A 24,103-nucleotide genomic window follows, 5' to 3' on the forward strand; every position below is an offset into this window, starting at 1 on the left:
CAGCACCACGTCAATATATACGGTATGGATATTCTAACTTGACTTTCCAATTCACGGAGGCTAACGCTTTTGTGATTTAATATTTCAATCACGACCTAAATCAGATTTCATCCACCTTATATTTAGTTGTTCAGACAACGATGTACTGCAATTACGCTACATTCGCCATTCGGTGGCGCTGCGCTATAACTTTGGTGGTCAAATGAGGGTCACGTGTTTCCGGTGGTGGCGAACGCGCCAACGGCCGTCTTAGTTAAAGCAGCGAAATATACTCCAAAATAAACTGAGTTAAGATTATGGTTTTGTTTGAGTGTTATAGTTACGTTTAGGTTTAGAAACTAAACGGTCAAAAGTGAAGACAGAATTGGAGGTCACGTGTTTCCGGTGGAGTTCCACTCGCACATGGCGACCTGTAAGCTGCAAGAAAAGCATCTTATCGACCAACGCGCTGCAGTTAATCGCCTCGCCACAATGAGTGAAATTAATTCAATTGAGTCTTTGCGTTCAGTGCCGTTTTCCCGGAGAACTTTTGAAGAAAAAAATAAGATCATTTCAAGTGGTCGACCTACTCCTGCAGTCGTTATCATAAAAACGAGGAAGCATTTCGCGCGTCATTTTCAAGCCAGCACATACGAGAAAAATAAATGGCTAACTGGCTGTCCGCAGGTTAGCAAACTGTTCTGTTGGCCCTGTCTCCTTTTTTCCACGGACCGCACGGTCTGGACTGCGACAGGTTACGACGATTTAAACAACCTTCACATTTCTATGAGCAAGCACGAGCGTGGACCTTCGCACATACGTTGTGTGGTCAAACTTAAGACATTTGAAAACACGCTGATCGAGTATCGACTTAACGAGGGTTTGCGACTCGACGCGGAGCAGCACAACGCGCGGGTCAAAAAGAACCGGGAAGTGTTGAAGAGGCTTGTGGACATCGTTGTCTACCTCGGAGCACAGCGGCAACCATTTCGAGGGCACGCGGAAGAGGATCGTGGTAACTACAACGAACTTGTTCATCTACTCCGGAAATACGACGAGAGGCTTGACCATCATTTGGAGTCATCGACTACGTTTTCCGGCCCGTCAAGCCGCATTCAGAACGATCTGATTGAAGCTGTGGCTAGCGTGGTGCTGAATGAGATTACATCTGAAATCAAAGACGCCAGCTTTGTATCGATACTCCTCGACGAGACAACCGATGCGTCGAACTTGGCCCAGCTTTCTACTGTGTGGAGATACGTCACCAAAGAAGGAGAAGTGGAAGAGAGATTTGTGGGCTTTTCGGATGTCCGCGCTGACAGGACAGCCGCGGTCGTCGCGGAGCATGTTTTTGCCGCGGTGGATGAAATGCAATGCGGGGACAAACTTGTCGGTCAAACGTATGATGGAGCCGCAGTGACGTCAGGCCACTTAAATGACTTGCAGGCCAAAGTGAGGGAGCGACACCCGTCTTGCGGTTTCGTGCATTGCATTGCTCACATTCTTAACTTGAACTTGGCGCTTTCGCAAGCGTGCAGCACCATCAAAGACTGCAAGGTTTTCTTTTCCACTTTGAATGGCCTGGCGTCGTTTTTTGCTTCCTCTACAAAGCGCGCCAAAGCTCTCGATGACATCGTGAAGAGGCGATTGCCCCGAGCTGCCCCAACCAGGTGGAACACCACGTCTGTGTTAGTAAACACAGCAAAAGATAACCACCGATCACTAATCGAACTGTTTAATGACATCAGAAACAACCCGTTGGACTGGGACGAGAGGTCCATTCTTTCAGCGGGCGGCTTCCTGCAATATTTAGAGGACCCCCAGGACCCCAAAGTCCTATTTCTCCTGCATCTTTTTTCCGACGTTTTTTCACTCACTGATGTGCTTTCCAACATCCTGCAAACCAAATGCTTCGACGTTGGCTATTGTGTGAGTCAAATGAAGAGAATAACAGAACAGTTGCAAAGACAGAGAGGGGAATTCGAACGTGTTTTTGCTCTGGTCCCGCAACCCGAGAACCCGGCAAAGAGGTGCCGAGGGCCAAGTGACATGAAAACGGAATATGAAGCACTTTATTTCAAAGCGCTGGACGTAATCGATTCCCAAATGCAACAATGCCTCTCATCTTTGGAGAAGATGGCATTTGTGAGTCTTCTGGACTTCAACAGATTCCATCAGTATGAGCAGGCTTTTCCCGACGCCGCTATTGACTCCCTCAAATACACGTATGGACACTTTTTTGATGACGGCCTTTTGCGCAGTGAGCTGAAAGTGTTGTACGAGTCTACCGATCTGAATCAGGAAAACGTCCCGGAATTAACCCATTTCATGCGCTCGAATGGCTTGTGCGATGCCATGCCGCAACTCTACAAACTGTGTGAACTCTTCCTCACTCTGCCATCCGCCGCCGCCTGGGGGGAAAAAACGTTCTCCGGACTCAAACGGATCAAAAGCTATCAGCGCAATGCCACGGGTCAGCACAGGTCGTCTGGCCTGGCCGTGATGTCTATTGAACGGAGGATGCTTCAGAAGATCAAGTCGGATGAAAGCTTCTACGACAAAGTCAGCGTGGAGTTTACCAAGAAGGCCCGTAGGATGGAGTTCGTCTATAAATAAGGTGAGACATTAATTTCCTGTAACTGCCCTTATCAAATATGTCACTGTATTCAGTAGTTAGTCTATATTTTGCTAGTTCAATATGTCAGTGTTTATTGTTTAGGCTTATGTCATTTCTTTTGCAGTAAACACATTTCAAAGGTTGTCAAAACTTTTTGCGCGTGCTGTCCGTAGTGCTGAAATCTACGACGCCGTATTAGGGCCACGTATAAATATTATGGGTGTGCCCAAAAATCGATTCTCATTTAGTACGATTCAGAATCGATTTTAAATGTCCCAAAATCGATTTTATTAAATAAATAAAAAGTATACTGTCTTCCCTTTGTTTGTGTGTGCCTTTATTGGGAGCGCTGTTCATGTTGTACCCAATTTGGCCACTTAGGGGCAGTGTGGTTCCACACGGTCTGATACACTGTTAAGTTGTAGCCACATTAGAGAGTAAAAGGAAAAAGTCACAATCAAGGTATTCCAATAAAAGTTGGAGTTTTTTTGCAGCGTGGAGCCGTTCTTTTGAGTGATAAAAGTGCCGCGAGTAGCGCGGCTAGTTAGCATTAGCGAGTCAGACTGGAGTAGATCATTACGATTCCTTGAACATCAATAGATTGAAGCAAAAATCATTTTCAATCATCATTTTGAATCCAAAAATCGTTCCTAATTGAAAATCGATTCTGAATCGAATCACTTACCCAAAAATCTGAATCGAATCGTGAGACATTCAAAGATTCCCACCCCTAATAAATATATATATATATTTTAGAGGGTGGAGCAATATGGGAGGAACAAATTATGTTCAAACTCCGAGGTACCACTGTATATACAATATATTTACTGTAGCCTACATATTTTTTCCCCCCAAAACCCACTTCCATAAAATGAGCTCAGCGCAACACCAATAACGCGGGGAAAATAAATAACCTTTGCTAAAGCGTGTAGTGAACAAAAGCACACAAAGTGAAATGTGATGCTGGTGCTTTATTGAAAAGGAAGGATGAGTGCCCGAAACTTCACAGCTTAGTTTGTACAAAAGAATAATAGCAGACAAGCTACTGTCAGCACTGAAAGGCGTTTGAAGGGGTGAGAGACTCGTTTACATGCGTACCGCAAAGTCCTCCTCAAACAGTTTCCTAGTGCAGCTTGACGCCAACGACAGTAACCCTGAATAGTCCCCCGCCCGCGCGCGCGCTACAATCTTTGACACGACGATGGAGAAGACGGGGCGAGGAGCTGGGAGGTAAGCGTGAGCTAACCTGAATGTGGAACGTGAACGCGGTTCGGAGGTCATTTGAAAACATTCTTGCGTATCGTCATTGTATTGCTACACACTTTTAAGTCCATGAGTAGAGAAACATATACGTACCGTACATATATGTACAAATGCATAATTAAGCGTAAGGATATAATATAACCGATGACATTTTTAGTTTGTTGAGAGACAAGACTATTTACAAGACATTGTCAGGACACTTGAAGTCAATGAGAATATGAATCATAATATAGTGTGAATAGCAGCATGGAAACATCGGTTTGCCTTGGATCCAGCAACAAAATGGCCGCCCATCAGCTCCCCTTAAGCAGATTTCCTCAAATAGTTGCTCACTTGAGATGGGGGGGAAAAAGCCTTCCCTTTTCTCCATCACAAAAAAACCCCACCAAGTATAATTATCTCCATTTATAGACATTAAAGAGTAAACCTATTTGAGCATTTTTGCTGACCAAAACAGCAGCACATAAAGCGCCTGTGGGCTGAAATTAAAGTGCACCGTTTTCCCCACCTTACGTAAACCAGTTCAAGACCACCCGGACGAGCTTCATTACCGACACAATGTTGCGTGCGTCCTTTCATTCCTTTTAAACTCACAGCACATAAATAATGTTTAATATTATTTCCAATAGATAAATATCCGCCCTCTCTGTGGCAATTGTGTGAAATGCATGGAAGGAGAGCGATGGAAAACCTATTGCTGTGTTTGCAGGTGGTCAGAGATCCGGGAAGCGGCTGGGGTCTTCTTTAAAGTCGGAGGGGATGACGAAGTGAGAGCCTTCGAAGTGGTCGTGGTGGAACTCCTGGAAGGTGACGGTGGCCGTGATGGTCGGGAACACGGGGATGTCTGCGGGAAAAAGGAAATGTGGGGGGAGGGGGAGGGGGGATGTTACCGGGAGGAGGCGGAGTTGCCGTAAGAACGGGGCCACGCACCGAGTTTGACGGGAAAGCCGGGTGGCAGTTTCATCTGGACGAACTCCCGCAGCTTGTTGAAGTGCTTGAAGGGAGCGACCACCTCCAACACGTTCAGTAAACTGAAACGACAGCAACACACCGTCAACTTGTTAACGTTTTTTGGGGAATTATTAAAGCTTTTTTTCTTCTTTTGATTTTTGATTCCTCATTCACTCTGCCTTGACACAACTTCCATTCAGGGCTGGTATTGATTTACTTTTTGTGAACAAAGGACTTGCATTTGGATATTCTACAACAAACGCCTTTATTTTGGTAGGTTTCTACTTCCTGTTTTAATTCCCCACAATGTTGGGTGAACAAAGGACCTTGATTTGGAAATTTTCTGTGACTGGTTTTATTTTGGTAGCTTTCAACTTCCTTTATTTTATTTTTTTCTCTCATTCATACTGACTTGATAGAAAGATCAGATGGACCTGGAAGCTTTGATATTGTGTATGTTTTATTTTGGTAGGTCCTGTATTCCAATCTCCATTTTCATTGGCTCAACAGGACTCACATCTGTGGCTCGTACCAGCTTTTGTGAATAAAATACTTTGATTTGGAATATCCTGTATGTTTTTAATTTGGTGAGATCCGTACTTCCTGTTTTTTTTATTTTTTTTATTACTCGTTCCCATTGGCTAATACTTTCATCCGGTCTACAACTGATCAATGTTTTCTGAATAAAGATCTTGGATTTGGATATTCCGTTGCTGGATTTATTCCTCTAAATTTCTACTATTGTTAAAATGTGACTATACAGCCAATATATGATATTTATAATATATGATAAATACATTTCGGACTCTCACACTACTTATTGTAAATACAACTGAGCTCAATGGACCTTTTTCAAAGTCCGTCAATATTCCGTATAGTATTAACCTCGGTGGATATCAGCACAAACGTACACAACTATTTCTAAGAAATACAGTCTAACTTTAGATTATGATGAAAATCCCTGTGTTAGATAGAATCTAGTAAGAGCTATCTCACACCACGTGTCAAGTCAAGGGTGTGTACTTACGATTCGATGCCCAGAGGGAAGTCCTGACTCATTGCAACGGTGGCCTTGAAGTTTTTCTTGTTCTCCTTGCACACCAGCTCTCTGCCCACGTGAGGAGGCCTGCGTCCACAAGGAGAAGACGTAACACAACATTGATACAAAAAAACACAACCAAAAAAAAAGTCAAATAATGGCTACTTACTTTCCGTGTTCTGCCGTAATGTACTCTTCCCAGGAAATGGTATTAGGGGCCGGCGCCGAGAGGGACTGCCTCCTCACGGACTGTGGAAAAAGTTGGTGTTTTTATTTAAGCAGCACAAAAAAACAAAACTAAAAAAAAGTGTCAATCACCTCAAAGTTGTGCTCGCTGATGCTGCCGCCTTTGCTGAGGCTCTCCATGATGGCTTTGTTCCTGAGGATGTCCTCTTCGCTCAGGTGCTCGCGCCGCTTCCTGGACTCCAGCACCAGACCGTTGACGGCGTAGAAGTCCGCCAGGAAGTTGCCCACACGCTCCTGCAACGTTACATCAAAGCGCTTGACTCAAAGTGGGCAAAAAAAATAAAAAATAAAAAGCCTCAATTTTAAAATTAAATAATAAATAAATTTTTTAAATTAAATAATAAAATACATTAATCCATCCATTTTCTTCTCCGCTTGTCGCAAGGGGCGCTGGAGCCTATTCCAGCTGGCTTCGGGCAGTAGGCGGGGTACACACTAAACTGGTTGCTAGCCAATCGCAGGGCATAAGCTTACAGCACCTGGTATTATTCCCAGGGGGTCTCCCATCCAAGTACTAACCAGGCCCAACCCTGCTTAGCTTCCGAGATCAGACGTTCTCAGGGTAGTATGGCCGTAAGCTTTCTAACAATGTCGGTGCCATCGCTCCACGCCATTGCGTTCCATCATCGGGATCTAGCTTGTAGCCTATGTACGGAAGCCCAGCGGCGCAACCCCGCGGGTCCCGGCGACATGAAAGATGTACGTTGAAAATAATAAAACCGTCAAAAATAATGGCTCTAAAAGATCTGGGTCCAAATAAGTTTGCCTCTTTCTTTTGGCTGTGCTGCACTGCGTCTATGTCTGCTGTTGTCAATGCTCGTAGTGGCTAGTCGTGCTACCCTGTAGTGGCCCGCCTCTGCCGCCTACGGGTACCTTGATGGGTTAAATTGCGCATTGACATGCCATTCACGATCAATTGCGTTATTCTTTTTAACGCACTAATTTGCGCGTAATTAATTCATCTGGATTAACGCGTTAGACTGACAACCTTAAATATAATAAAAATAAATAAAATGCCTCAATTTTTACATTAAATAATAAATATATTTTTTTATTAAGTAATACAATAATACTAAAACAATTATAATGAAATAAATTAATCAAATACTTTTTTTTTTAATTAAATAATAAAATGAATTAAAATATTTAAAAGTGAAGTGGAGTAGAAGGTCTTACGGTTTTGTCCTCCCTGAAGAGCCAGCCACTCTGAGTGCGGGAGAAGGTGATGGACTTAGTGGACAAGGTGGCCGAGTAGACGTCGCTGCTCATCAAGATGTCCACCTCCTCCTCTGTCTCCATCTCAGACTCCTTTGAGGCGCATACACAATCAAGATCATTCAATGCTGCAGCTTCTTCTTGTGCAGGTGAAGAGCGTCTGACCTCGTGATGTATTCTTTGGTACACTTTGGCTTCGTTGTCCAGGACCACAAAGGATTGCGAGGGCGGCGCGTCCCCGTTGAAGATGAAGCTGAGGTCTCCACGCTGACACTTCATGTCGATGAAGTCGATGAGGGTGGTGTCCAACCTACGAAGGGAGGACATGCCTGTTTGTATCTACATGTATCAACGTATATGACGTCATTGCTTCTACTTTTAAATTGAAATAATTATAATTCCTCTCTTTTGTGAGAGTCTGTAGTAGATTTCACATGACAAACACTTTGATCAAGCACAAGCTTGAATTTCCAAAGATCTACAATGTTTACAACCTTCCTCATTCCATTGATACGGATGAGCTCATGCAAGAGACACAATTCTGCCACCTGCTGGTCATAGTTATTATTTGAAAACTTTTTTCCAAACCAAAGCAGGCCAAGATTTTTCTCCACTCATTCCCATAAAAAAAAAATAAAGTGGTCGACGACAACAATTTCCATCGCTGGAGTTCAGAATATCCAACACCGCTCAAAGAGTTAATTCACATACCACTTATACATTTTATCATCTCATTACATTACAGCAAGAAGCATTCCTACCCTACCATATTTAATATAATAATCCATCCATCCATCCATTTTATTGACCGCTTTTTCCTCACAAGGGTCGCGGGGGTGCTGGAGCCTATCCCAGCTGGCTTCGGGCAGTAGGCGGGGTACACCCTGAACTGGTTGCCAGCCAATCACAGGGCACACAGAGACGAACAACCACACTCACATTCACACCTAGAGACAATTTGGAGTGTTCAATTAACCTGCCATGCATGTTTTTGGAATGTGGGAGGAAACCGGAGTACCCGGTGAAAACCCACGCAAGCACGGGGAGAACATGTAAACTACACCCAGGAAGGCCGAAGCCCGGACTCGACCTCACGTCCTCTGCACTGGGAGGCGGACGTGCTAACCAGTCAGCCACCGTGCTGCCCTAATATAATAATAATATATAATATTATGCAGTACTTCAATTACAATTAGTTATGGAAAATTATAAACACTATTTCATGGTATTATTCATACATTTGCACATTTTTTTATTTTGTTTTTATTTTTAAGAAAATTTGATAACATAATCTACAGTACATTCATTTCATGGTCATTACCTGATATTGATGCCCTGCTTGTAGATTTTACATGTATCGGACGGAAGCATCCGTGACAACAGTGGAACTGTGACGGAGAAATTATGCCAATAAGTCTTTACAGTATTTACATCACTTTCCCAATATCGAAACTAAACACTCACCCCAACTTTGGAAATCCCAATGCAGCTCCAAATAAAAGTCGCCCAGCTACAAGAAGAAAAAAAAACATTTGTGGATGAGGAGTGTGACGATGTGTAAAATAAATAAATAAATAATAATAATAAAAGTGATCTTTGACATGCTCACCTCCCTGAGGGCTTTCAGTAACTTTGGCCTTTTGTCCTCCACACTCTCCCTGGATTGTTGTTTCAGTTTGCGCAGTATTGCTGTGACTGCGGGACAGGAAGTGAAAATGAATTAACCTCTTGGCGCGTGCCCAGAAGACCCGCATTGGATGGACAGTGTCAGAGAGGTCGTTCAACAATATTTTGGCATGTTCAGCTTTACAGATGTCACGAATGCGGTGTGTACTGTGGCTAAGACGGATCATCATCGTAGATATGGCAATTACAGACCAGCTGAAAGACAGTAAGGGACTAATGGAGGCAAGGCATTTATTTATTCATGTGATGACACCACTATTTGAGGAAAGATGGACATTTTGTAACATGAAAAGATCAATAATGAGCATATTTAAAAATGTGTACCTCTCTGTCTGTGTCAATTTAAAAAAACACACACCGTATTTTGCCCACATTAGCAAAACAGCTTTGCCCGTCTGTATAAGGTACTTGATTTTAAATGGTGCTCATTTGGATGAGTTATATTTATTTATAGTACTACTAACTAGATTGTGTACCCAATAAAGTGGCCAGTGAATGGATTCACATTAGTATACATTTGGTTGAACCAAGACGTTAATGCATTAAAAGTGCATAAAGGCAAGAAAAGCCAAACACTGTATTAAAGTCCAGCATTGCATGACTTGATTAAGAGGACAATTCCAGCGGTTACTAATTCACACGGCATAGCAAAGCTGCGCACGTGCAGCTCCACATTAAGCTAATGCATCTCCAGATGCATTGTGGGAGTCGGTAACATGCTGACGAGGCACTTCTTTGAGGCGACCACAGGTGAAAATGAAGGACAAACCTGTTGTTTTTTTTTAACCACACCCTTGGATTGACTTTTTCCATAAAAATGGCTTCATTGGTATGCAAGTAAATACAAGCAATGGCGGCGATCAGGGAGGCGCATGCAAAGCGGCTACATACGCAGTGCCGGCATGCAGGCTGAGGCTACTTTTCAATTATTCACCCTGGACTTTTCAATCTTTAATGGCTTGTACAAGATTCCCAGTATGAACAGAGAAGGCATCGCAAATGCTGTTTATACGAAACGCTTCGTGACGACGAGCTTCCCGGCACTAAGCCGTTCGTCATTTGGGCGGCGCTCCAAAGCCGCCTCTGGATGGCCGAGGCCAGGATAATAAATGCTCGGATCAAATCCACCAACTAACACGCACAGGAAAGCAACCAACAAGGAGAGGTCTAGTTCCGGAATATGATTTAGATTCATCGCTTTTTGTAGAGCGCTTGACATCATGAGGGTCCCGGGTGATGTCGCCAGTCAACCGCAGGGGCCAAGCACTTAAGCCAATGTAAAGAACATACACCGAGTATCTGATGAAGTGATGCTACTCACTCATTTGTCTATCACCGTAGCTGATGGCTTCTGCCAGAGGGCTCCATCCCTGTGCATTCTTCATCTTCACTGGTGCATTGTGGGCCAGAAGAAGAAGGGCACATTCTAAAACGTAACAGGGAAACGGATCAATATTGATTATCAATCAATATTTTTTTTTATGCCTGTTCATAATGATAAAGTGTGAGCTAAAACGATTGCTCTTACATTTAGAAAACGTTGGTTGGAAGATGGCTACAGTTTGACATTAAAACGGATATTTTTTCTATTTCCTGTGTTACTGTGTTACTCTAGTCTTGAGCTACAGATTGTAAGCATCTGCCAATGTCATTTAAATGCACTCTTACCTTTGTTGCCCAGCATCACAGCAAGATGGAGAGGTGTATTACCTAAAAGAAAAAAAGAAAGAAAAAAAAACATAAAAATCTATATTAAACTAGAAAATGTGAATGAGAATATTCAGAGGGAAAAAAAATCACAAATTTACAAGAAAAATACTCAAATATTTGTGATACTGTATTATTAAGTGGCAAATTGGCAAGAAAAAAAACCTCACAAATTTACGAGAAATACACGTAGTCTACTTGGATGTTGTTCGCAATTCCCAAGTGTGCAAAATGCCTACGGTGGAAGAACTCGTTAAATGATATTTTTCAGTCAGGTTTTCAAATAAGGAGATAGTAGTTGCTTTAGCAGAGATTAAGCATATCATGTTAAGCATTCGCACTTTGAAGAGGCACTGCAATACAATGGCATATTAGGTCCACCGTCCACGTATACAGCCGTGGGACTTCTGTGCCTCCCCATAGGTCTGTGCATAGCTTAAGGTCGCGGCCTGTGATGTGACCTCAACACGCACTGCCTCCTCCATCCCAAACGTGCCATCATCTCGCAAATGTAAGAATTTTAATGACACAAAAATCAGAAATGTGGAATGCTGACAAATCTGGACATTTTTTTAATGCGATCAATAATTTTCCAGTAAAGACAGACAGTAAATATGGAAATTTCCTGCATTTATTTGCAAATTCTGTCATGGAAAATGTGGAGTACTGTAGTGTGACAAACAGTTCTATACATGTCCTGACTCCCGGATAATCTTAAGTGCTTAAAATTGGACTATTTTAAATGGGTAACGAAATGTTGAAGGAGAAAGTAACTAAACGATGTACCTCTAAAATAGTCACTTTAGAGGTGTCACCCAAAAAGGCGTGTTTGTTTAACCATTAACGTTACATTATCAAAGAGAGCAAGCCATTTTCAACACTTTAGATTGGTCATTAATTTGTAAAAAAAAAAAAAAAAAAAAAAAAAACACACGTGTGGACTGACCAATAGTATAGATTTTTATTTTTTATTTTTTAAATATGAATTTACCAAAATGTGACTTAAGGGGTTTTGGCTCGGACCGACACCAACGATATGTAAAATATCTATATTTGTGTCTTTTAGGAGTGTTAGAAAAAATCGATTCGGCAATATACAGCGATATTACAGAACACAATTGTCAAATCGATTCAAAATGCGGCCGAATCGATTTTTAAACATCCATTTTTTTAATGGAAATATTAAACAAAGCGTCTTACTTAGGGTTAGGATTCACACATTAAGCATGGAAGAATGTTTTATCAATGGAACATGAAGCCTTAATATTTTAATTCAGTGCTGTTCAAACATGAAACAGACGTAACCTTTTTGTTAAATACAGTGGCTCAGTTATAAGCCTGAATTTTCAGATAAATCCATTTTCATACAAATCTTACAGTGTACATGTACAAGTTTTAATTTGTATTTTCTAAATTTGAGTTTAAAAATAATCGCAATAATCAATTTATAGATTCATGTAGGGATTAATCGGTATCGAATTGAATCGTGACCTATGAATTGTGATATGAATCGAATCGCCAGGTACTAGGCAATTCACACCCCTAGTGCCTTTTGTCATGGGAAATGCTTAATATTGAAAATGGGGGTAAATAGTTCTCAAGATGACTCTGAACATTTGAACGTTTAAATGTTCAATGGGGAATGTTATCAAGGGTTAGATGGAATTGTGGGCAAAGTAGGAATTTGGGGAATATGAGAAAATTGTCTCCAAGTTTTTTTTAAATGTTTTTTTTATTGAAATAGGTTGTAAAAGTGTGGACAGAGTAGAATGGTGAAAATTGACGGAATAAAGAATTTTGCATGATACAATAAATTGTCACGCGGAGAGGATGAAAACAATGAGCTAATGGCATCGTTCTTACCGTGCACGTCTTTCTGAGAGATGCTGTGGGTCCTGATGAGGGAGGAGAGTCGTCTCACGTCCCCTTTGAATACGCACTCATGCACGGGGAAATCCTCGTTGGTGAGGATGATCGGATTCCTATTGTCGTCGTTGACAATAGACGCGTTGCCGTTCAGGTTGTTTGCATTCAACTGCTGGTGCTGGTGCAGCAGCGCCGACGGTTTGATCGGTTTCAGGAAAGCCTTGTTGGACTTAAAATGGTGACCGGTCCCGTTGGGGATGGTCCCGTTGGAAGTCTCGTCGACGGCTTGGGCATTTTTGTTGCCTTTGTAGTGCTCCTTGCGCGCGGCGCGTATCATCTCACCTGTCATGGTGGTAAAATACCCTCAAGTAACCTCGATACTAGCTTACTACGCTCTTCGGCATTAGAATTACACGAAAGCTAGTCGAAAAAATGTCGAAGAGAACAAAACGATTTAACTTGACGACATTAGCGCCTATATGGGAAGCGCTGCTACCGCTCTTGCTAGCCCACAATAAAAATATAGTGTAGGGTGGGCGCGGCGATAAAACCCCAGAAGCGTTTAATATTAAACGGCGCACACATTTAAACAAAATATAGCTAAGACTCAACCGTAAATAATTACACAAACGTTTCCTCCATTCATTCTTCGAAGCATTTTTTTTTTATCGCTAAGCTCGCTTTGCGGCAAATATCAAACAGACAGGATGGTTCAAGAAGCCCAGAGCTATCGCGAGATCCGCCGTGAACCAGAGTGTTGACTGACGTCACTTTCACGCGCCACAATAGTCTCAGCTTGTCAAGCAAGCCAGTTCTTTTTGTCGCAAGAATGGCAACCGTGAAAAAAGGCAAAGGAAAGAAAGTTGTAAATCAAGAGGAACTCCGGCGCTTGATGAGGGAGAAGCAAAGGCAAAAAGAAGAGAAGAAGCGCGTCGAGTCTCCATTTGCCAAGTACAACAGCTTGGGCCACTTAAACTGTGTTCTGTGCAACACGCAGGTGAAATCTGAGTTACTGTGGCCCGCTCATGTACTTGGGAAACAGCACAAGGAGAAGGTGAGCGAGCTCAAAGAAGGGAAACAAACAACTCAATGTCAACCGGTGAAGAGAAAAGTGACGGATGACAAGGAAATCAACGGCAAAAAGGCCAAACAAGATCCGGGTGCAAGTGAGTCTGCCGCGGCAGTACCTGTAGGTTTCTTTGAGAAACCGGATTCTGTCAAGAAGCCTGCAGATGTTAGTCTGCTAGCGGGAGTCTATGATGATGATGATGATGATGATGATGATGATGATGATGATGATAATAAAGAAGAAACCGAGGAGATGACTGTGGAAGCGGGGGCGACCACCGCCGATCCTCAACCCCCGGAACACACCGGGCTACCGTCGGACTTCTTCGACAGCTCCATCCCGTCCGCCCCGACAGTCTCCCACTCCGGCTCCATCGCCAAGGCGGAAACGCCGGAGAAAAGCACCGAAAAGAAGGACAACACGGCCGAGGCGCTGCCCGAAGGCTTCTTCGACGACCCGGTGCGGGACGCCAAGGTGCGCAACGTGGACGCGCCCAAGGACCACATGGACAAGGAGTGGGAGGAATTCCAAAAGGAAATACGGCAGGTCAACACCAAGTCTGAGGCAATCGTGGCTGAGGACGACGAGGAAGGCCGCCTCGAGCGACAGATTGACGAGATCGACGAGCAGATAGAGTGCTTCAAGAGGGTAGAGATACTGAGGGACAAGAGAGACGTGGTGAAGAGAAGCTTTCGGCTAAGAAAGGAGGAACCCATGGAGACTGAAGCCAGCATGGAGGACGACGACGAGGAGAATGAGGAAGAACTGCTTGGACTTTTGTCTCAGGACTGGAGGGCCAAAGGGGCACTGGCTTGATTTATGTACAAAACAACCGACTGAACTTTTTTGTACTTATTGTATTGTTGACATTAAAATTCAGGAAACCGCTAATCGTCTTTCAATTCAAAGACCACAATCCCAAAATCTTTTAACTGTTTATTCATTGATGCTCACACAAAAACACAATCGCATAGTAGCAGCATTTAGATCAGAGATGGTGAACCAGTCCGCCAAGTTCCATACTAAATAAATGGTAAATGTAGTGTACTTATAAAACAAATGATCAAATAAATAATTACGGTGTGAGCATATGTGGGTTAAAAGGCTGACGGTTCCCCACCACTGATCTACACCAACACCTTTCACCATTGCATTACCAGCAAATTGTCCGCATTGTTGACAATTGTCGCATTGTCATAAATGTGTACATGTTACATTATAAGCAACATGGAAAGCACAACTTAAAATAATATACAAGTTTTAAGATCAGAATTGTAAAAAGTCATCAAACACCTTGAACCAAAATTGATTTTTTTTTTTAACAGCGGTCATTTTAGGGACAATTGCATAAATGCAACATTATGCTGCCTATAAAATGTCTTTTAACGAGTGACGTCAGTGCTTGAACTACCTGTTAACACATTCAGCTTGGTGCATCTATCTCGGGTGGGGAACCTTTATTCTATTTTATCAAGTCATTCGTGGGCCGTACGTAATATGATACAATAACCAAAGAAGTGTTCATAATATATTGTAAGCATTCCTGGGTAATATGTTTTTGGCCCACATGCTGTTTGTTGGTTGCCCACCCCTGCTCTACTACATGCTATGCCTCTTTATTATTGCTACATAAATTCTTAGTGTTTCCACGTGAACATAGCCCTTCACATCTTGTTTTATAGGGGGAGGGGGAAACAACAAAGAAGAGGGGGGGGAAAAATAGAATCAAGATACTTTAAATATACTGACTGACCAGGATTCGGATCAATCAAGTGTCTCAATTAAGATAGGAAAGTGGGCTAAAAACGAACAGGTTGGAAGAATCAGCTTCTAGTAGTCAAGTTTGTAAACATTCATAAAAATCTATAAATACATTTCACGCTTGTACCAGGTGAGAGCGCAAAGGGGGTTGGGTGAAATCTCAATGATTGACGGTGTGAATGACACTTCTAAGTAGGACATTCTGTAGCTGAATGGATTAGAGCTCAAGTTTTAGGGCAGGAGCTGAGGTTGTGCAGAATTGAACAGAAATGGAAGAAGACTGACCATCAGTTCGCCCACACACAAAAAAAGTGCAGCAATTACAGAGACCTGCGCCAGACCCCGCTGGGCTTCCTTCAATACTGTTCACTGCTGTCTGTGGGTGACTCGCTCACACCCCATAAGCGGCTCTCAGCTCCGTCAGGGAGTACCTCTTGTCGCCGTCGCTGTCGAAGCACCTCAGCACACGAGCTTTTGGGGCAAGTTGCCCGAGTTTCCTCCACAGCTCTTCGTACGTTAGGCTCGCTGCATCGCCAGCGGCGTCCGCGAAGATTTCTTTCAGACCTTGTGCGCAAGATCAGGTACTGTCATTTCTTGAGATGTTTTCTTTTTTTGCCCAAAATGCAGGATTTGCATCTCATTTGCATTCTTAAAGGGGAAATCAACCCCCCCCCCCCACATACACACAAAAAGATAATAATATGTTCTATGCAGCCCCACTAATCTAAATATGGTATTCTGGTTAATACTGCGTTAGTGGAATATGAGTTAAGCAGCAAAATCTAGCCGTTTTTACCAATATCAGAAGGCGGCCATTTTGCCACTTGCTGTCGACTAAAGATGACATCAATGTTGCTCAGGGCTCAGGCAACGACCAATCAACAGCTCACGTGTTTTCTGAAGCTGAGCTGTGATGTGATTGTTAAAATGCCTGGATTTTGCTTCATAACTCTTATTCACCAAATGTTTGTCTTGTTTAGACTAGTGAGATCACATATAACATATTATTATCTATAAATGTTTAGGGCTGACTTCCACTTTTAAGTATTTTGGGTAAATACTCAAGAAACGTTCAAACTTGGTTACTGGATTACAGCTACTGCGTTTGTCGTCGTTTTACACACCTTTTAAAGTGACTCCAGGAAGGAATCGCCTCTTTTGGCATTTGATGTCGATATTTCTCTTGGAGCGGTTCGGGGGCAGGAAGCGTGGGAGTCTGCTTGTCTGTGGATCAGGACTTGGCTTGGTGTTGTCTATCAAAATGAAAATGTAAGGTAAGTAGGGGTGTTAGAAAAAAATCAATTTGGCAATATATCGCGATATTCTAGCGCGCAATTCATCGAATTGATTCGATATGCGGCCGAATCGATTTTTAAACATACATTTTTTATGGGAATATTCAACAAAGCGTCTTACTTAGGGTTAGGATTCACACATTAAGCATGGAAGAATTTTATATTAATGAAACATTAAGCCTTAATATTTTTATTTCAGTGCTGTTCTAACATGAAACAGACTGCAACCTGTTTGTTATAAGCCTGAATTTTCAGATAAATAAATACATTTTCATACAAATCTTACAGTGTACGTTTACAAGTTTACTGATTAGTATTTTCTAAATTTGAGTAAAAAATGTGTTTGCAATAATCAATTTATAGATTTGTATCGGGATTAATCGGTATCGAATCGAATCGTGACCTATGAATCGTGATACGAATTGAATCGCCAGGTACTAGGCAATTCACACCCCTAATGGTAAGACAGGTAAAAAGCAGGGATCAGTTTTATCCTGTAGTGGCAACGCAGCACCTGGTTTGGTTGTTTGGCTCTCGCTCATCTTCTCGGTCGTTTGAGGCCCGCTCCTGTTGAAGGGTTGAAATTCAGCGTCTTTCAACTGGAGAAATAGGGGGGAGGGGAAATAATATTTGGAAATATCTCAACACTGGCAGTGTTTGTGTTCATGTTTTTGGAATCTTGCACAAAAAAATTACTCTTATACATGATGTAAAAAAATATATATATAGATATTCAAACATTTGTTTTCCAAATAAGAAATAGAGATCATGCATTTGTTTTTGAAATGTCACTAAGTACAAGATCAAATTTTAAAAAACAAAACTCAGAAAAAAGGCCATCATGCCATTCAGTGTGCGCAAATGTGACAAAGCCAAAGAAAAATCTCACGTTTTGTTTGGAGCCATTCTCCAAAGACGACACTCTGTGCTGGAGCTCGGCGACGCTTGACAGGAGCGTGTGGATCTGCTCATCGCTCAACGTGTGGTGTTTGGCCTCCGTCTGGTTGGCCTCGCTCACCACTTTCCTCAGGTCGCTTATGTCCTGTTACAACAAACACACACACATGCATACATACATACATACTGTTACTATGCCTCTATTTTCTGCAAGGCTTTTATAAAGGAGGTTCAGAAACTGCAAACGGGAGCAAACTGGCTCGAGAAGGAACAACATTTGTAATTTGGCTCTTAAATTACCGGTAAGCTTTACAGCTAAGCTTAGAGGGAGAAATCAACGTTTTTAAAATTTTGGCCAAGGCGGAAGTCTGCGCTCCACAAAGAACTTCCACCCAGAAAACATGTGTCAAAAGATCAACCTGAAACTAAGCCAGCATCTTCCCATAAGCGTCAAGTGCCAATTGTTTGTTTCAATCGGACAAAACAAGAACAGTGTGAACACATTCCAAGTCTGCTTTACACCTTGTTGGCTGCCAAGTTCACAACACAAAGCAAAAAATAATAATCATTTCAAACTCCCTCCCCAATGTCATAATTTATTTAAGAGCTGCGTCAAACCACTAATAAACACATGGTTACCATTGAGGCTGTAGTACAAAAAAACGTGTTTTCATCATCGATTTCAGGCCACATTTTGGAGTTTTCTCAAATGTTTGACCTACTTTTGTACTCAGAAAGTAAGCTCCTAAAATAGACTGGCACTTGTTCCATGTATTATTAATGAAAGCACGAGCATGATGGCGCAGTGAAACGAGCCCGGTCTTAACCCAGCGTCTTCTGCAATGGAAACTGCACCAAAGGCACATCATGTATGTTGCATAAGAATATTGTAATACATAAATAAACATTGGCAGGATTTGGTTTGGATTGCAGCCTGCTGACATCTCGGCCCGCGCGCAAGCCATCGTTATTAAAAGATTAATAGGCAGAAAGAGGACAGCAGCTGAGGAATGACAAGTAGAGCAGATGCTTTTCAAATCGTGCAGTTACATGACCACATTCAGAAAATCCTTTGCAAGCTATTAGTTTTTCAAAATGTTAATATTTGATTCTTGTGAAATAACAGCATTTTTTTCCCCTTGTAATAGATTTTTATTATTTTATCATAAACTTGTAAAATTATGGAGTTTTCTCACAAAAAAAACATTATGTTTATTTAATTGCTCTCATATTGCCATTGATTCATCATAACATATCCCCTTCTCATAAAATCACATAAATATGCCGTAGCCTTTTATTGTAAAATATTCTCACAACTAATTTAATTGGTGATTTTTTTTTTTTAATCATTAAACATTGAATAACTTTCATAAAATTCAGTTTTGATTTTGGCTCTACTGGTTTGATTCCTTTTGCTTTAACTCAGGGGTGTCCAAACCTTTTCATTTTAAGGGGCCCCATACAGAAAATCAGAAGGACGCAAGGGCCACGTAATGTTATGAAGACAAATTGTGTTTAGTCCTAAAAAATTGTGTGTGTTTGCATATCTAGAAAAGTGCTAGTTATATAAACCAATTTATTTGTAATAGTGGCACCTAATTTTTTCAACACCCTCCCTTCTTACTTTGACCAGCCCGATTTTTTTGTTTTTTTAAATTTTAACTGTGTCAAATGCCATTTTTAGTATATGTCACGGGCCACAGACAATGGATAGCGAGCCGCACGAATAACAAATACCTGATTTGTGTACAAATTTACCATTGTTGCCTTCAAACTGTCTGAATTCTTCTGAGTTTCGAGCGCAGTCTGCATGGTCTTCACGTCGTGTTGAACACTTGTTAGCGTGCTTCCGATCGTAGCCACGCTCTGAAATCCAAAGGGGGAAAAAAAACCTCCGTAAAATAAACAACAACAATGAAAACATGTATTTTATAAACTCCACCTTTTGAAGTTCTTCCACTGTCGTGGGCAGGCTGATTAAATCAGAGGCCGATTTCAAATTGGCCTTTAAGTGGTTTACAGCAGAGTCCAACAAAGTGATCTGAAATGACATTTTTTTTCAAAATGAATTCATAATGCTTACTCTTTCATTTCTATTACAAGGGATGGGAAACTATTTTTACCTTACTGGGGGAAAAAACCTGTGTAACTCTCCTTACAACTAGTTGGACAACGTTAAGATGACAGCTAACCTTTCTATTGATGTCTGTGAGGTTGAACCACAGTTTGCTCAACCCTTTGTCTCCATTTTCAATGTCATCAAGCTTCCTGTCCTTGTTTTTCAGGTCCTCGCTTAGTTTTGGTATTTCACTTGAAGACGCCTTTTGGCTTGATTCCACTGTTAAATAAATAAATAATAAGTAAATTGCAGCAGTGTTAAAAGGGTTCAAAGTTCTACACGGCCATCACAACACAACAGCAGCTGCGTGCCAGCGGCTCTTACTCCTGCGTAGTTGTTCCTTCATCGAGTCCAGATCTTCCTTCAAGGCAATCTGCATCCAGATGAGTCCAGCGCAGGCCATGACACAGGCGGCGAGTATGATGAAAAGAAACAATGGGTAGCAAACAGTGCAGCATTGACTGTAACGTCGCCTGTGAGCAGACAAAAGCCGCAGCATGAGAAACACTGCAACGCTTCTTTAATTATTCATGGAAAAGATATTTTCAGAGGTTTGTTACGCCATGGGGATTGTATGTTTTCATTACGTCTTCAAAGCGCCATCAACTACAAAGTATTAGAGGGCTACTGAAGTGAACAATAACTTGGGATTGTTATGAGTACAAATGACATAAAATAGTACAATTTACAATATTATATAGGGTGGGAATTGCCTAGTACCTGGCGATTTCATCATAATTATGATTAATAGGTCACGATTCGATTTGATACCGATTAATCACGATACGGATGTATATATCGATTATTGCGATTTTTTTTTTTACTCAGATGTAGAAAATACTAATCACAAATTAAACATAATTGTATTGTACACTGTAAAATTTGCATGAAAATTTATTTATTTATCTGAAACGTCTGGCTTATAACTAAGCCACTGTATCTAACAAACAGGGCCCAGTTGTTCAATTCTTGGTTATTTTAACCACTGTTTAACCCCTAACCGGTGGTTAAATTCTTAACCCGCCGTTAACTATCCGGCTGTTAATTATGCGTTGTTCAAAACACGGTTAGTCACGCTGTTTGTTAACGGCACCGTCAAAGTTAACCATGCCGTTTAAGTCACTGGTTAGCAGCGATATATCCCACAATTCCTCTTTTTGTTTACTTCCGGGTTGGCGAAAGAAATGGATACTATCCAAACGAGCCCTCGCACTCGGCACAAAAAAAATAAGCAGGAACTTTTCTGCTGACGTTATTCAATCAATGGTTGAAGCAATTTAGGAGTTTTTGTGAGAATTATTTTATTTTTTATTCATTATAATTAATTTTTTCCTACTGTGTGTATTTTCAGTGAATATTTTGTGTAATATTTGTATTTTTGCTAATATTTTTGTAGCATATAATATTGCATGTTTGTCTGATTTTGTTTATCATATTTTTGTCTGTTTTTTTGTCTAACATATTTGTATTTTTGACTGATTTGTATTTTTGTATATTTTGGTAAAATAGTTTTGAATTATTTGTCATTTTGTATTTACATACATCTAATGTGTGTATTTTTCATCTACTATTTATAACTATTACTAATATTTGTAATTGTTTTAAATTAAAATTAATACAAAAATATATAAATTAATTAAATTAAATAATTAGCTGCTATTCACAGTGGTGTTGTCTGTTTGATTATTGATGTGAAAGCAAAGAGTTAACCACACTGTTAAAAAGTTAGCAGTTATCCTTAGGTGTGATAATTTTAACAGCATGTTAACAGCCGGTTAAAGTTAAAGAGTTTTTTGGACAACAAGATAACAGTGTTAACCGTCGGTTAAATCTACTTAACCAGTGGTTAAAGATATAACCGAGTTTTGAACAACTGGGCCCAGGTTGCAATGTTTGAACAGCACTGAAATAAAATATTAAGGTTTAATGTTCCATTAATATAACATTCTTCCATGCTTAATGTGTGAATCATAACCCTAAGTAAGACGTTTTATTGAATATTTCCATAAAAAATTGATGTTTAAAAATCGATTCAGCCGCATATCGAATCAATTCGAGAATTGCACACTGTAATATCGCGATATATTGCCAAATCGATTTTTTCTAACACCCCTATTTTTAATGGTCAAATATTTAGACAATCCCTATTCTCTTATCAATTATATTTTTCTACAGCTTTATCTTGTAAAATGGTGAATGTTCTTTTAATAAAATTGCTAAATGATTTATGCAACTTGTATACAGCACTACTTTATTCTTAAAAAAATGACAATTTATTTCTCATATTATAACTTTGCTCTCATAATATAATGCCCCTTGTTGGGTTAGGTAATAAGGCCTTAATTATAAAAACATTTTAATGTTTTTTCCCTTTTGCTCAAATAAAAGCAAATGACTTTGACAGTTTAATTGAGAGGTTAAAATAAGACAGGGTTGTTTGTGTAAACAAAACACATCAATGGAAATACATGTTGAACTGCGGAAAAAAACCAAAGAATATATTATTTTTTAAAACATTGCCAAATAAAAGCGAATTACATACATTTTTTATTCTTTATTTTGTTTATTATTATTACTACATTCCGACTTAACTTTTGTGTAATTATGTATTATTTTTCTGTAAAATAACCACTCTAATATTATACAAAATAAATAAAATGGTGAGACATATTCTGAGCACTATCATAATTATTATTTTTTTTATTCCCACTTAATTATTTTTATTTTGGCGCTGTCATGTGCTAATATGCTTGTGACTTACGTATGAAAGGACTGTTTACACATACGGTTCTATAACAAGAAGTCCATGTTGTCCAGTATGCTAAATGTTGCAACAAACATGAGATTATTGCCCCAAAAAGTGATCACTTACTTGCCAAAGCTAGCTCCGCTGCTCATGCCGTTGAACTCGTCGTCCTCCGAGCTGGAGTCTGACTCCGAATCCGGCGGCTCGGTTCGGAGAAGCCGGTGACCGGAGCCCTTCTTTGGCTTCTTTCTTTTGCTGTCCCCGAGTCCGATGAGGGCGTTGAGCTCCTTCCTCTTCTTCATTTTCTTCTGAGGGGTCAGCGAACCCGCCGCACTCGACTTAAAGCCGACTAAATCCAATGTTTTGTCCAGCTTGGTGGCTGACTTGCGGTTGAAGCTAAGCTAACGCCAGAGTTTTAATCACGGAAAGAAGCCGGGGGGAATAAACACACCGGACAGCGCCAGTTACTCTGACAGACAATTACCTCGAGATTGTTATTGATCGAGTAACATAACCATCATGTTAATAAAAATCCTCGCTTCCAGTAACTTGAAATGCTAGCACTCGTATGAAAATCCACCGGATAGCTAACTCGGCTACATTTGACACATTGCTAACGCGAGCGAGCACTACTACAAGTGGCTCACGTTGACTTAACGGTATTCAAAGTGACTCGCACCGGTGACGACCATTTTTGTGTTAATGATGGACGTATGAAAATAGAAACGCCATATTAAACGTCACAATTCTAAATTTGCTGCGACGTCTTTCGCTCGGCCTTGCTGCATGTATAGTAGATTGTTTAGGTGCGACGTTCCAGTAAGATCAAACCTGATTGGTGGACTGATCAGATTCCAACTTCCTGTGTTTCACTATAGCCCCACCCACCTCCTGCAGCGTTTGGAAGTCAACTCACGCACACCGGACACGCACACTCAACTACAGCAATTAGAATGAGAAATTCGAACAATTAGAAAGAATAACTCGAAACTAAACCAACTTTTTTTTCTGATAAACTGGATACACTGGTGCCTACAAATGCTGTGTACATGTCCTGGTTATTACTTTGACATTTTTGTGCATGTTTGTTGAAAGCTTAAATCTGGGGCAAAACCCGTATGTTTAAATTATCTAACCTTAACTAGCGAAATTTTATAACTCAAATGACTGTTGGTGTTGCGATAAATTAGATGTTAATTGGACGTGTTTGGTGAGGGGCCTGACCTACTGAATTTAACTAAGTGGTAGGCTTAAAGGGATACTTTATAATGTTCCAATTTTCAGCAGTAAAAAAAGTTAATAATTTGTCTATCATGAATTTATTAACGTCGTTATCACCACCTTATTATTGTGAAATTATGTTATTTCTCCTAATAACGTCATTATTTGAATGACATCACACGTTTTGGGCTCGGGGAACAACCAATCACAGCCTCCCATCTGTCCAAATTATACCTGTAATGAAATGAATAAAAAAAACAAATAAAGAAAACATTTAGTGATAGTTTGAAATACATGTTTATTTCATCTTGTTAAATGGATTCAAGTCGAAGAATTTCCAAGTGGCCCATGCATTTTTCGATTTTTCTGTAAACGGCCTTCGGAGGAAAACGTTTGGACACCCCTGAGCTAGACGGTCAATCGGAC

At 40.8% G+C, this 24,103-nt stretch overlaps 4 protein-coding genes and 1 pseudogene across 4 annotated transcripts; 2 read left to right on the plus strand and 3 right to left on the minus strand.

The window, feature by feature from the left end:
- The first annotated feature begins 226 nt into the window (after nt 1–226).
- Nucleotides 227–5,513, plus strand: LOC144043237 (zinc finger MYM-type protein 1). The gene is made up of 2 exons (XM_077556606.1): nt 227–2,596; nt 4,569–5,513. The coding sequence occupies exon 1, from the start codon at nt 403–405 to the stop codon at nt 2,593–2,595; it is 2,193 nt and encodes a 730-aa protein (XP_077412732.1). The 5' UTR covers nt 227–402; the 3' UTR covers nt 2,596; nt 4,569–5,513.
- LOC144043238 (ankyrin repeat domain-containing protein 13C-like) lies at nt 3,548–12,960 on the minus strand. The gene is made up of 13 exons (XM_077556607.1): nt 12,567–12,960; nt 10,665–10,706; nt 10,318–10,422; nt 8,920–9,005; nt 8,775–8,820; nt 8,632–8,698; nt 7,476–7,620; nt 7,272–7,403; nt 6,168–6,329; nt 6,019–6,098; nt 5,838–5,936; nt 4,790–4,890; nt 3,548–4,703 (listed from the first exon to the last, which is right to left on the minus strand). The coding sequence occupies exons 1-13, from the start codon at nt 12,916–12,918 to the stop codon at nt 4,573–4,575; spliced, it is 1,548 nt and encodes a 515-aa protein (XP_077412733.1). The 5' UTR covers nt 12,919–12,960; the 3' UTR covers nt 3,548–4,572.
- Nucleotides 6,563–6,674, minus strand: LOC144047292 (5S ribosomal RNA; annotated as a pseudogene).
- A 241-nt stretch (nt 12,961–13,201) lies between the features above and the next one.
- znf830 (zinc finger protein 830) lies at nt 13,202–14,529 on the plus strand. The gene has a single exon (XM_077556609.1). The coding sequence runs from the start codon at nt 13,399–13,401 to the stop codon at nt 14,452–14,454; it is 1,056 nt and encodes a 351-aa protein (XP_077412735.1). The 5' UTR covers nt 13,202–13,398; the 3' UTR covers nt 14,455–14,529.
- Nucleotides 14,530–14,561: 32 nt separating this feature from the next.
- efcab14 (EF-hand calcium binding domain 14) lies at nt 14,562–23,280 on the minus strand. Its single transcript, XM_077556608.1, has 9 exons — nt 22,583–23,280; nt 20,035–20,183; nt 19,784–19,929; nt 19,534–19,632; nt 19,350–19,457; nt 17,584–17,736; nt 17,209–17,293; nt 16,524–16,652; nt 14,562–15,963 (listed from the first exon to the last, which is right to left on the minus strand). Exons 1-9 carry the CDS (start codon nt 22,756–22,758, stop codon nt 15,791–15,793), a joined length of 1,218 nt encoding a protein of 405 aa, XP_077412734.1. The 5' UTR covers nt 22,759–23,280; the 3' UTR covers nt 14,562–15,790.
- Between the last annotated feature and the right edge of the window lie 823 nt (nt 23,281–24,103).

This window comes from Vanacampus margaritifer, chromosome 2 (assembly GCF_051991255.1).
Source record: "Vanacampus margaritifer isolate UIUO_Vmar chromosome 2, RoL_Vmar_1.0, whole genome shotgun sequence".
Lineage (NCBI taxonomy): Eukaryota > Metazoa > Chordata > Actinopteri > Syngnathiformes > Syngnathidae > Vanacampus > Vanacampus margaritifer.

What these genes read in the sequence shown, in the direction of transcription:
- efcab14 (XM_077556608.1), bottom strand. Translation starts at nt 22,758, where the DNA reads ATGAAGAAGAGGAAGGAGCTCAACGCCCTCATCGGACTCGGGGACAGC. An exon ending in TCACAGACATCAATAGAAAG is followed by an intron (nt 19,633 to 19,783) that starts GTTAGCTGTCAT and finishes ATGTCATTTCAG; the next exon opens with ATCACTTTGTTGGACTCTGC. An exon ending in CAGTGGAAGAACTTCAAAAG is followed by an intron (nt 19,458 to 19,533) that starts GTGGAGTTTATA and finishes TTTGGATTTCAG; the next exon opens with AGCGTGGCTACGATCGGAAG.
- LOC144043237 (XM_077556606.1), top strand. Translation starts at nt 403, where the DNA reads ATGGCGACCTGTAAGCTGCAAGAAAAGCATCTTATCGACCAACGCGCT.
- LOC144043238 (XM_077556607.1), bottom strand. Translation starts at nt 12,918, where the DNA reads ATGACAGGTGAGATGATACGCGCCGCGCGCAAGGAGCACTACAAAGGC. An exon ending in TTCCCTCTGGGCATCGAATC is followed by an intron (nt 4,891 to 5,837) that starts GTAAGTACACAC and finishes CTGTCGTTTCAG; the next exon opens with TTTACTGAACGTGTTGGAGG. An exon ending in CGGCTTTCCCGTCAAACTCG is followed by an intron (nt 4,704 to 4,789) that starts GTGCGTGGCCCC and finishes TTTTTCCCGCAG; the next exon opens with ACATCCCCGTGTTCCCGACC.
- znf830 (XM_077556609.1), top strand. Translation starts at nt 13,399, where the DNA reads ATGGCAACCGTGAAAAAAGGCAAAGGAAAGAAAGTTGTAAATCAAGAG.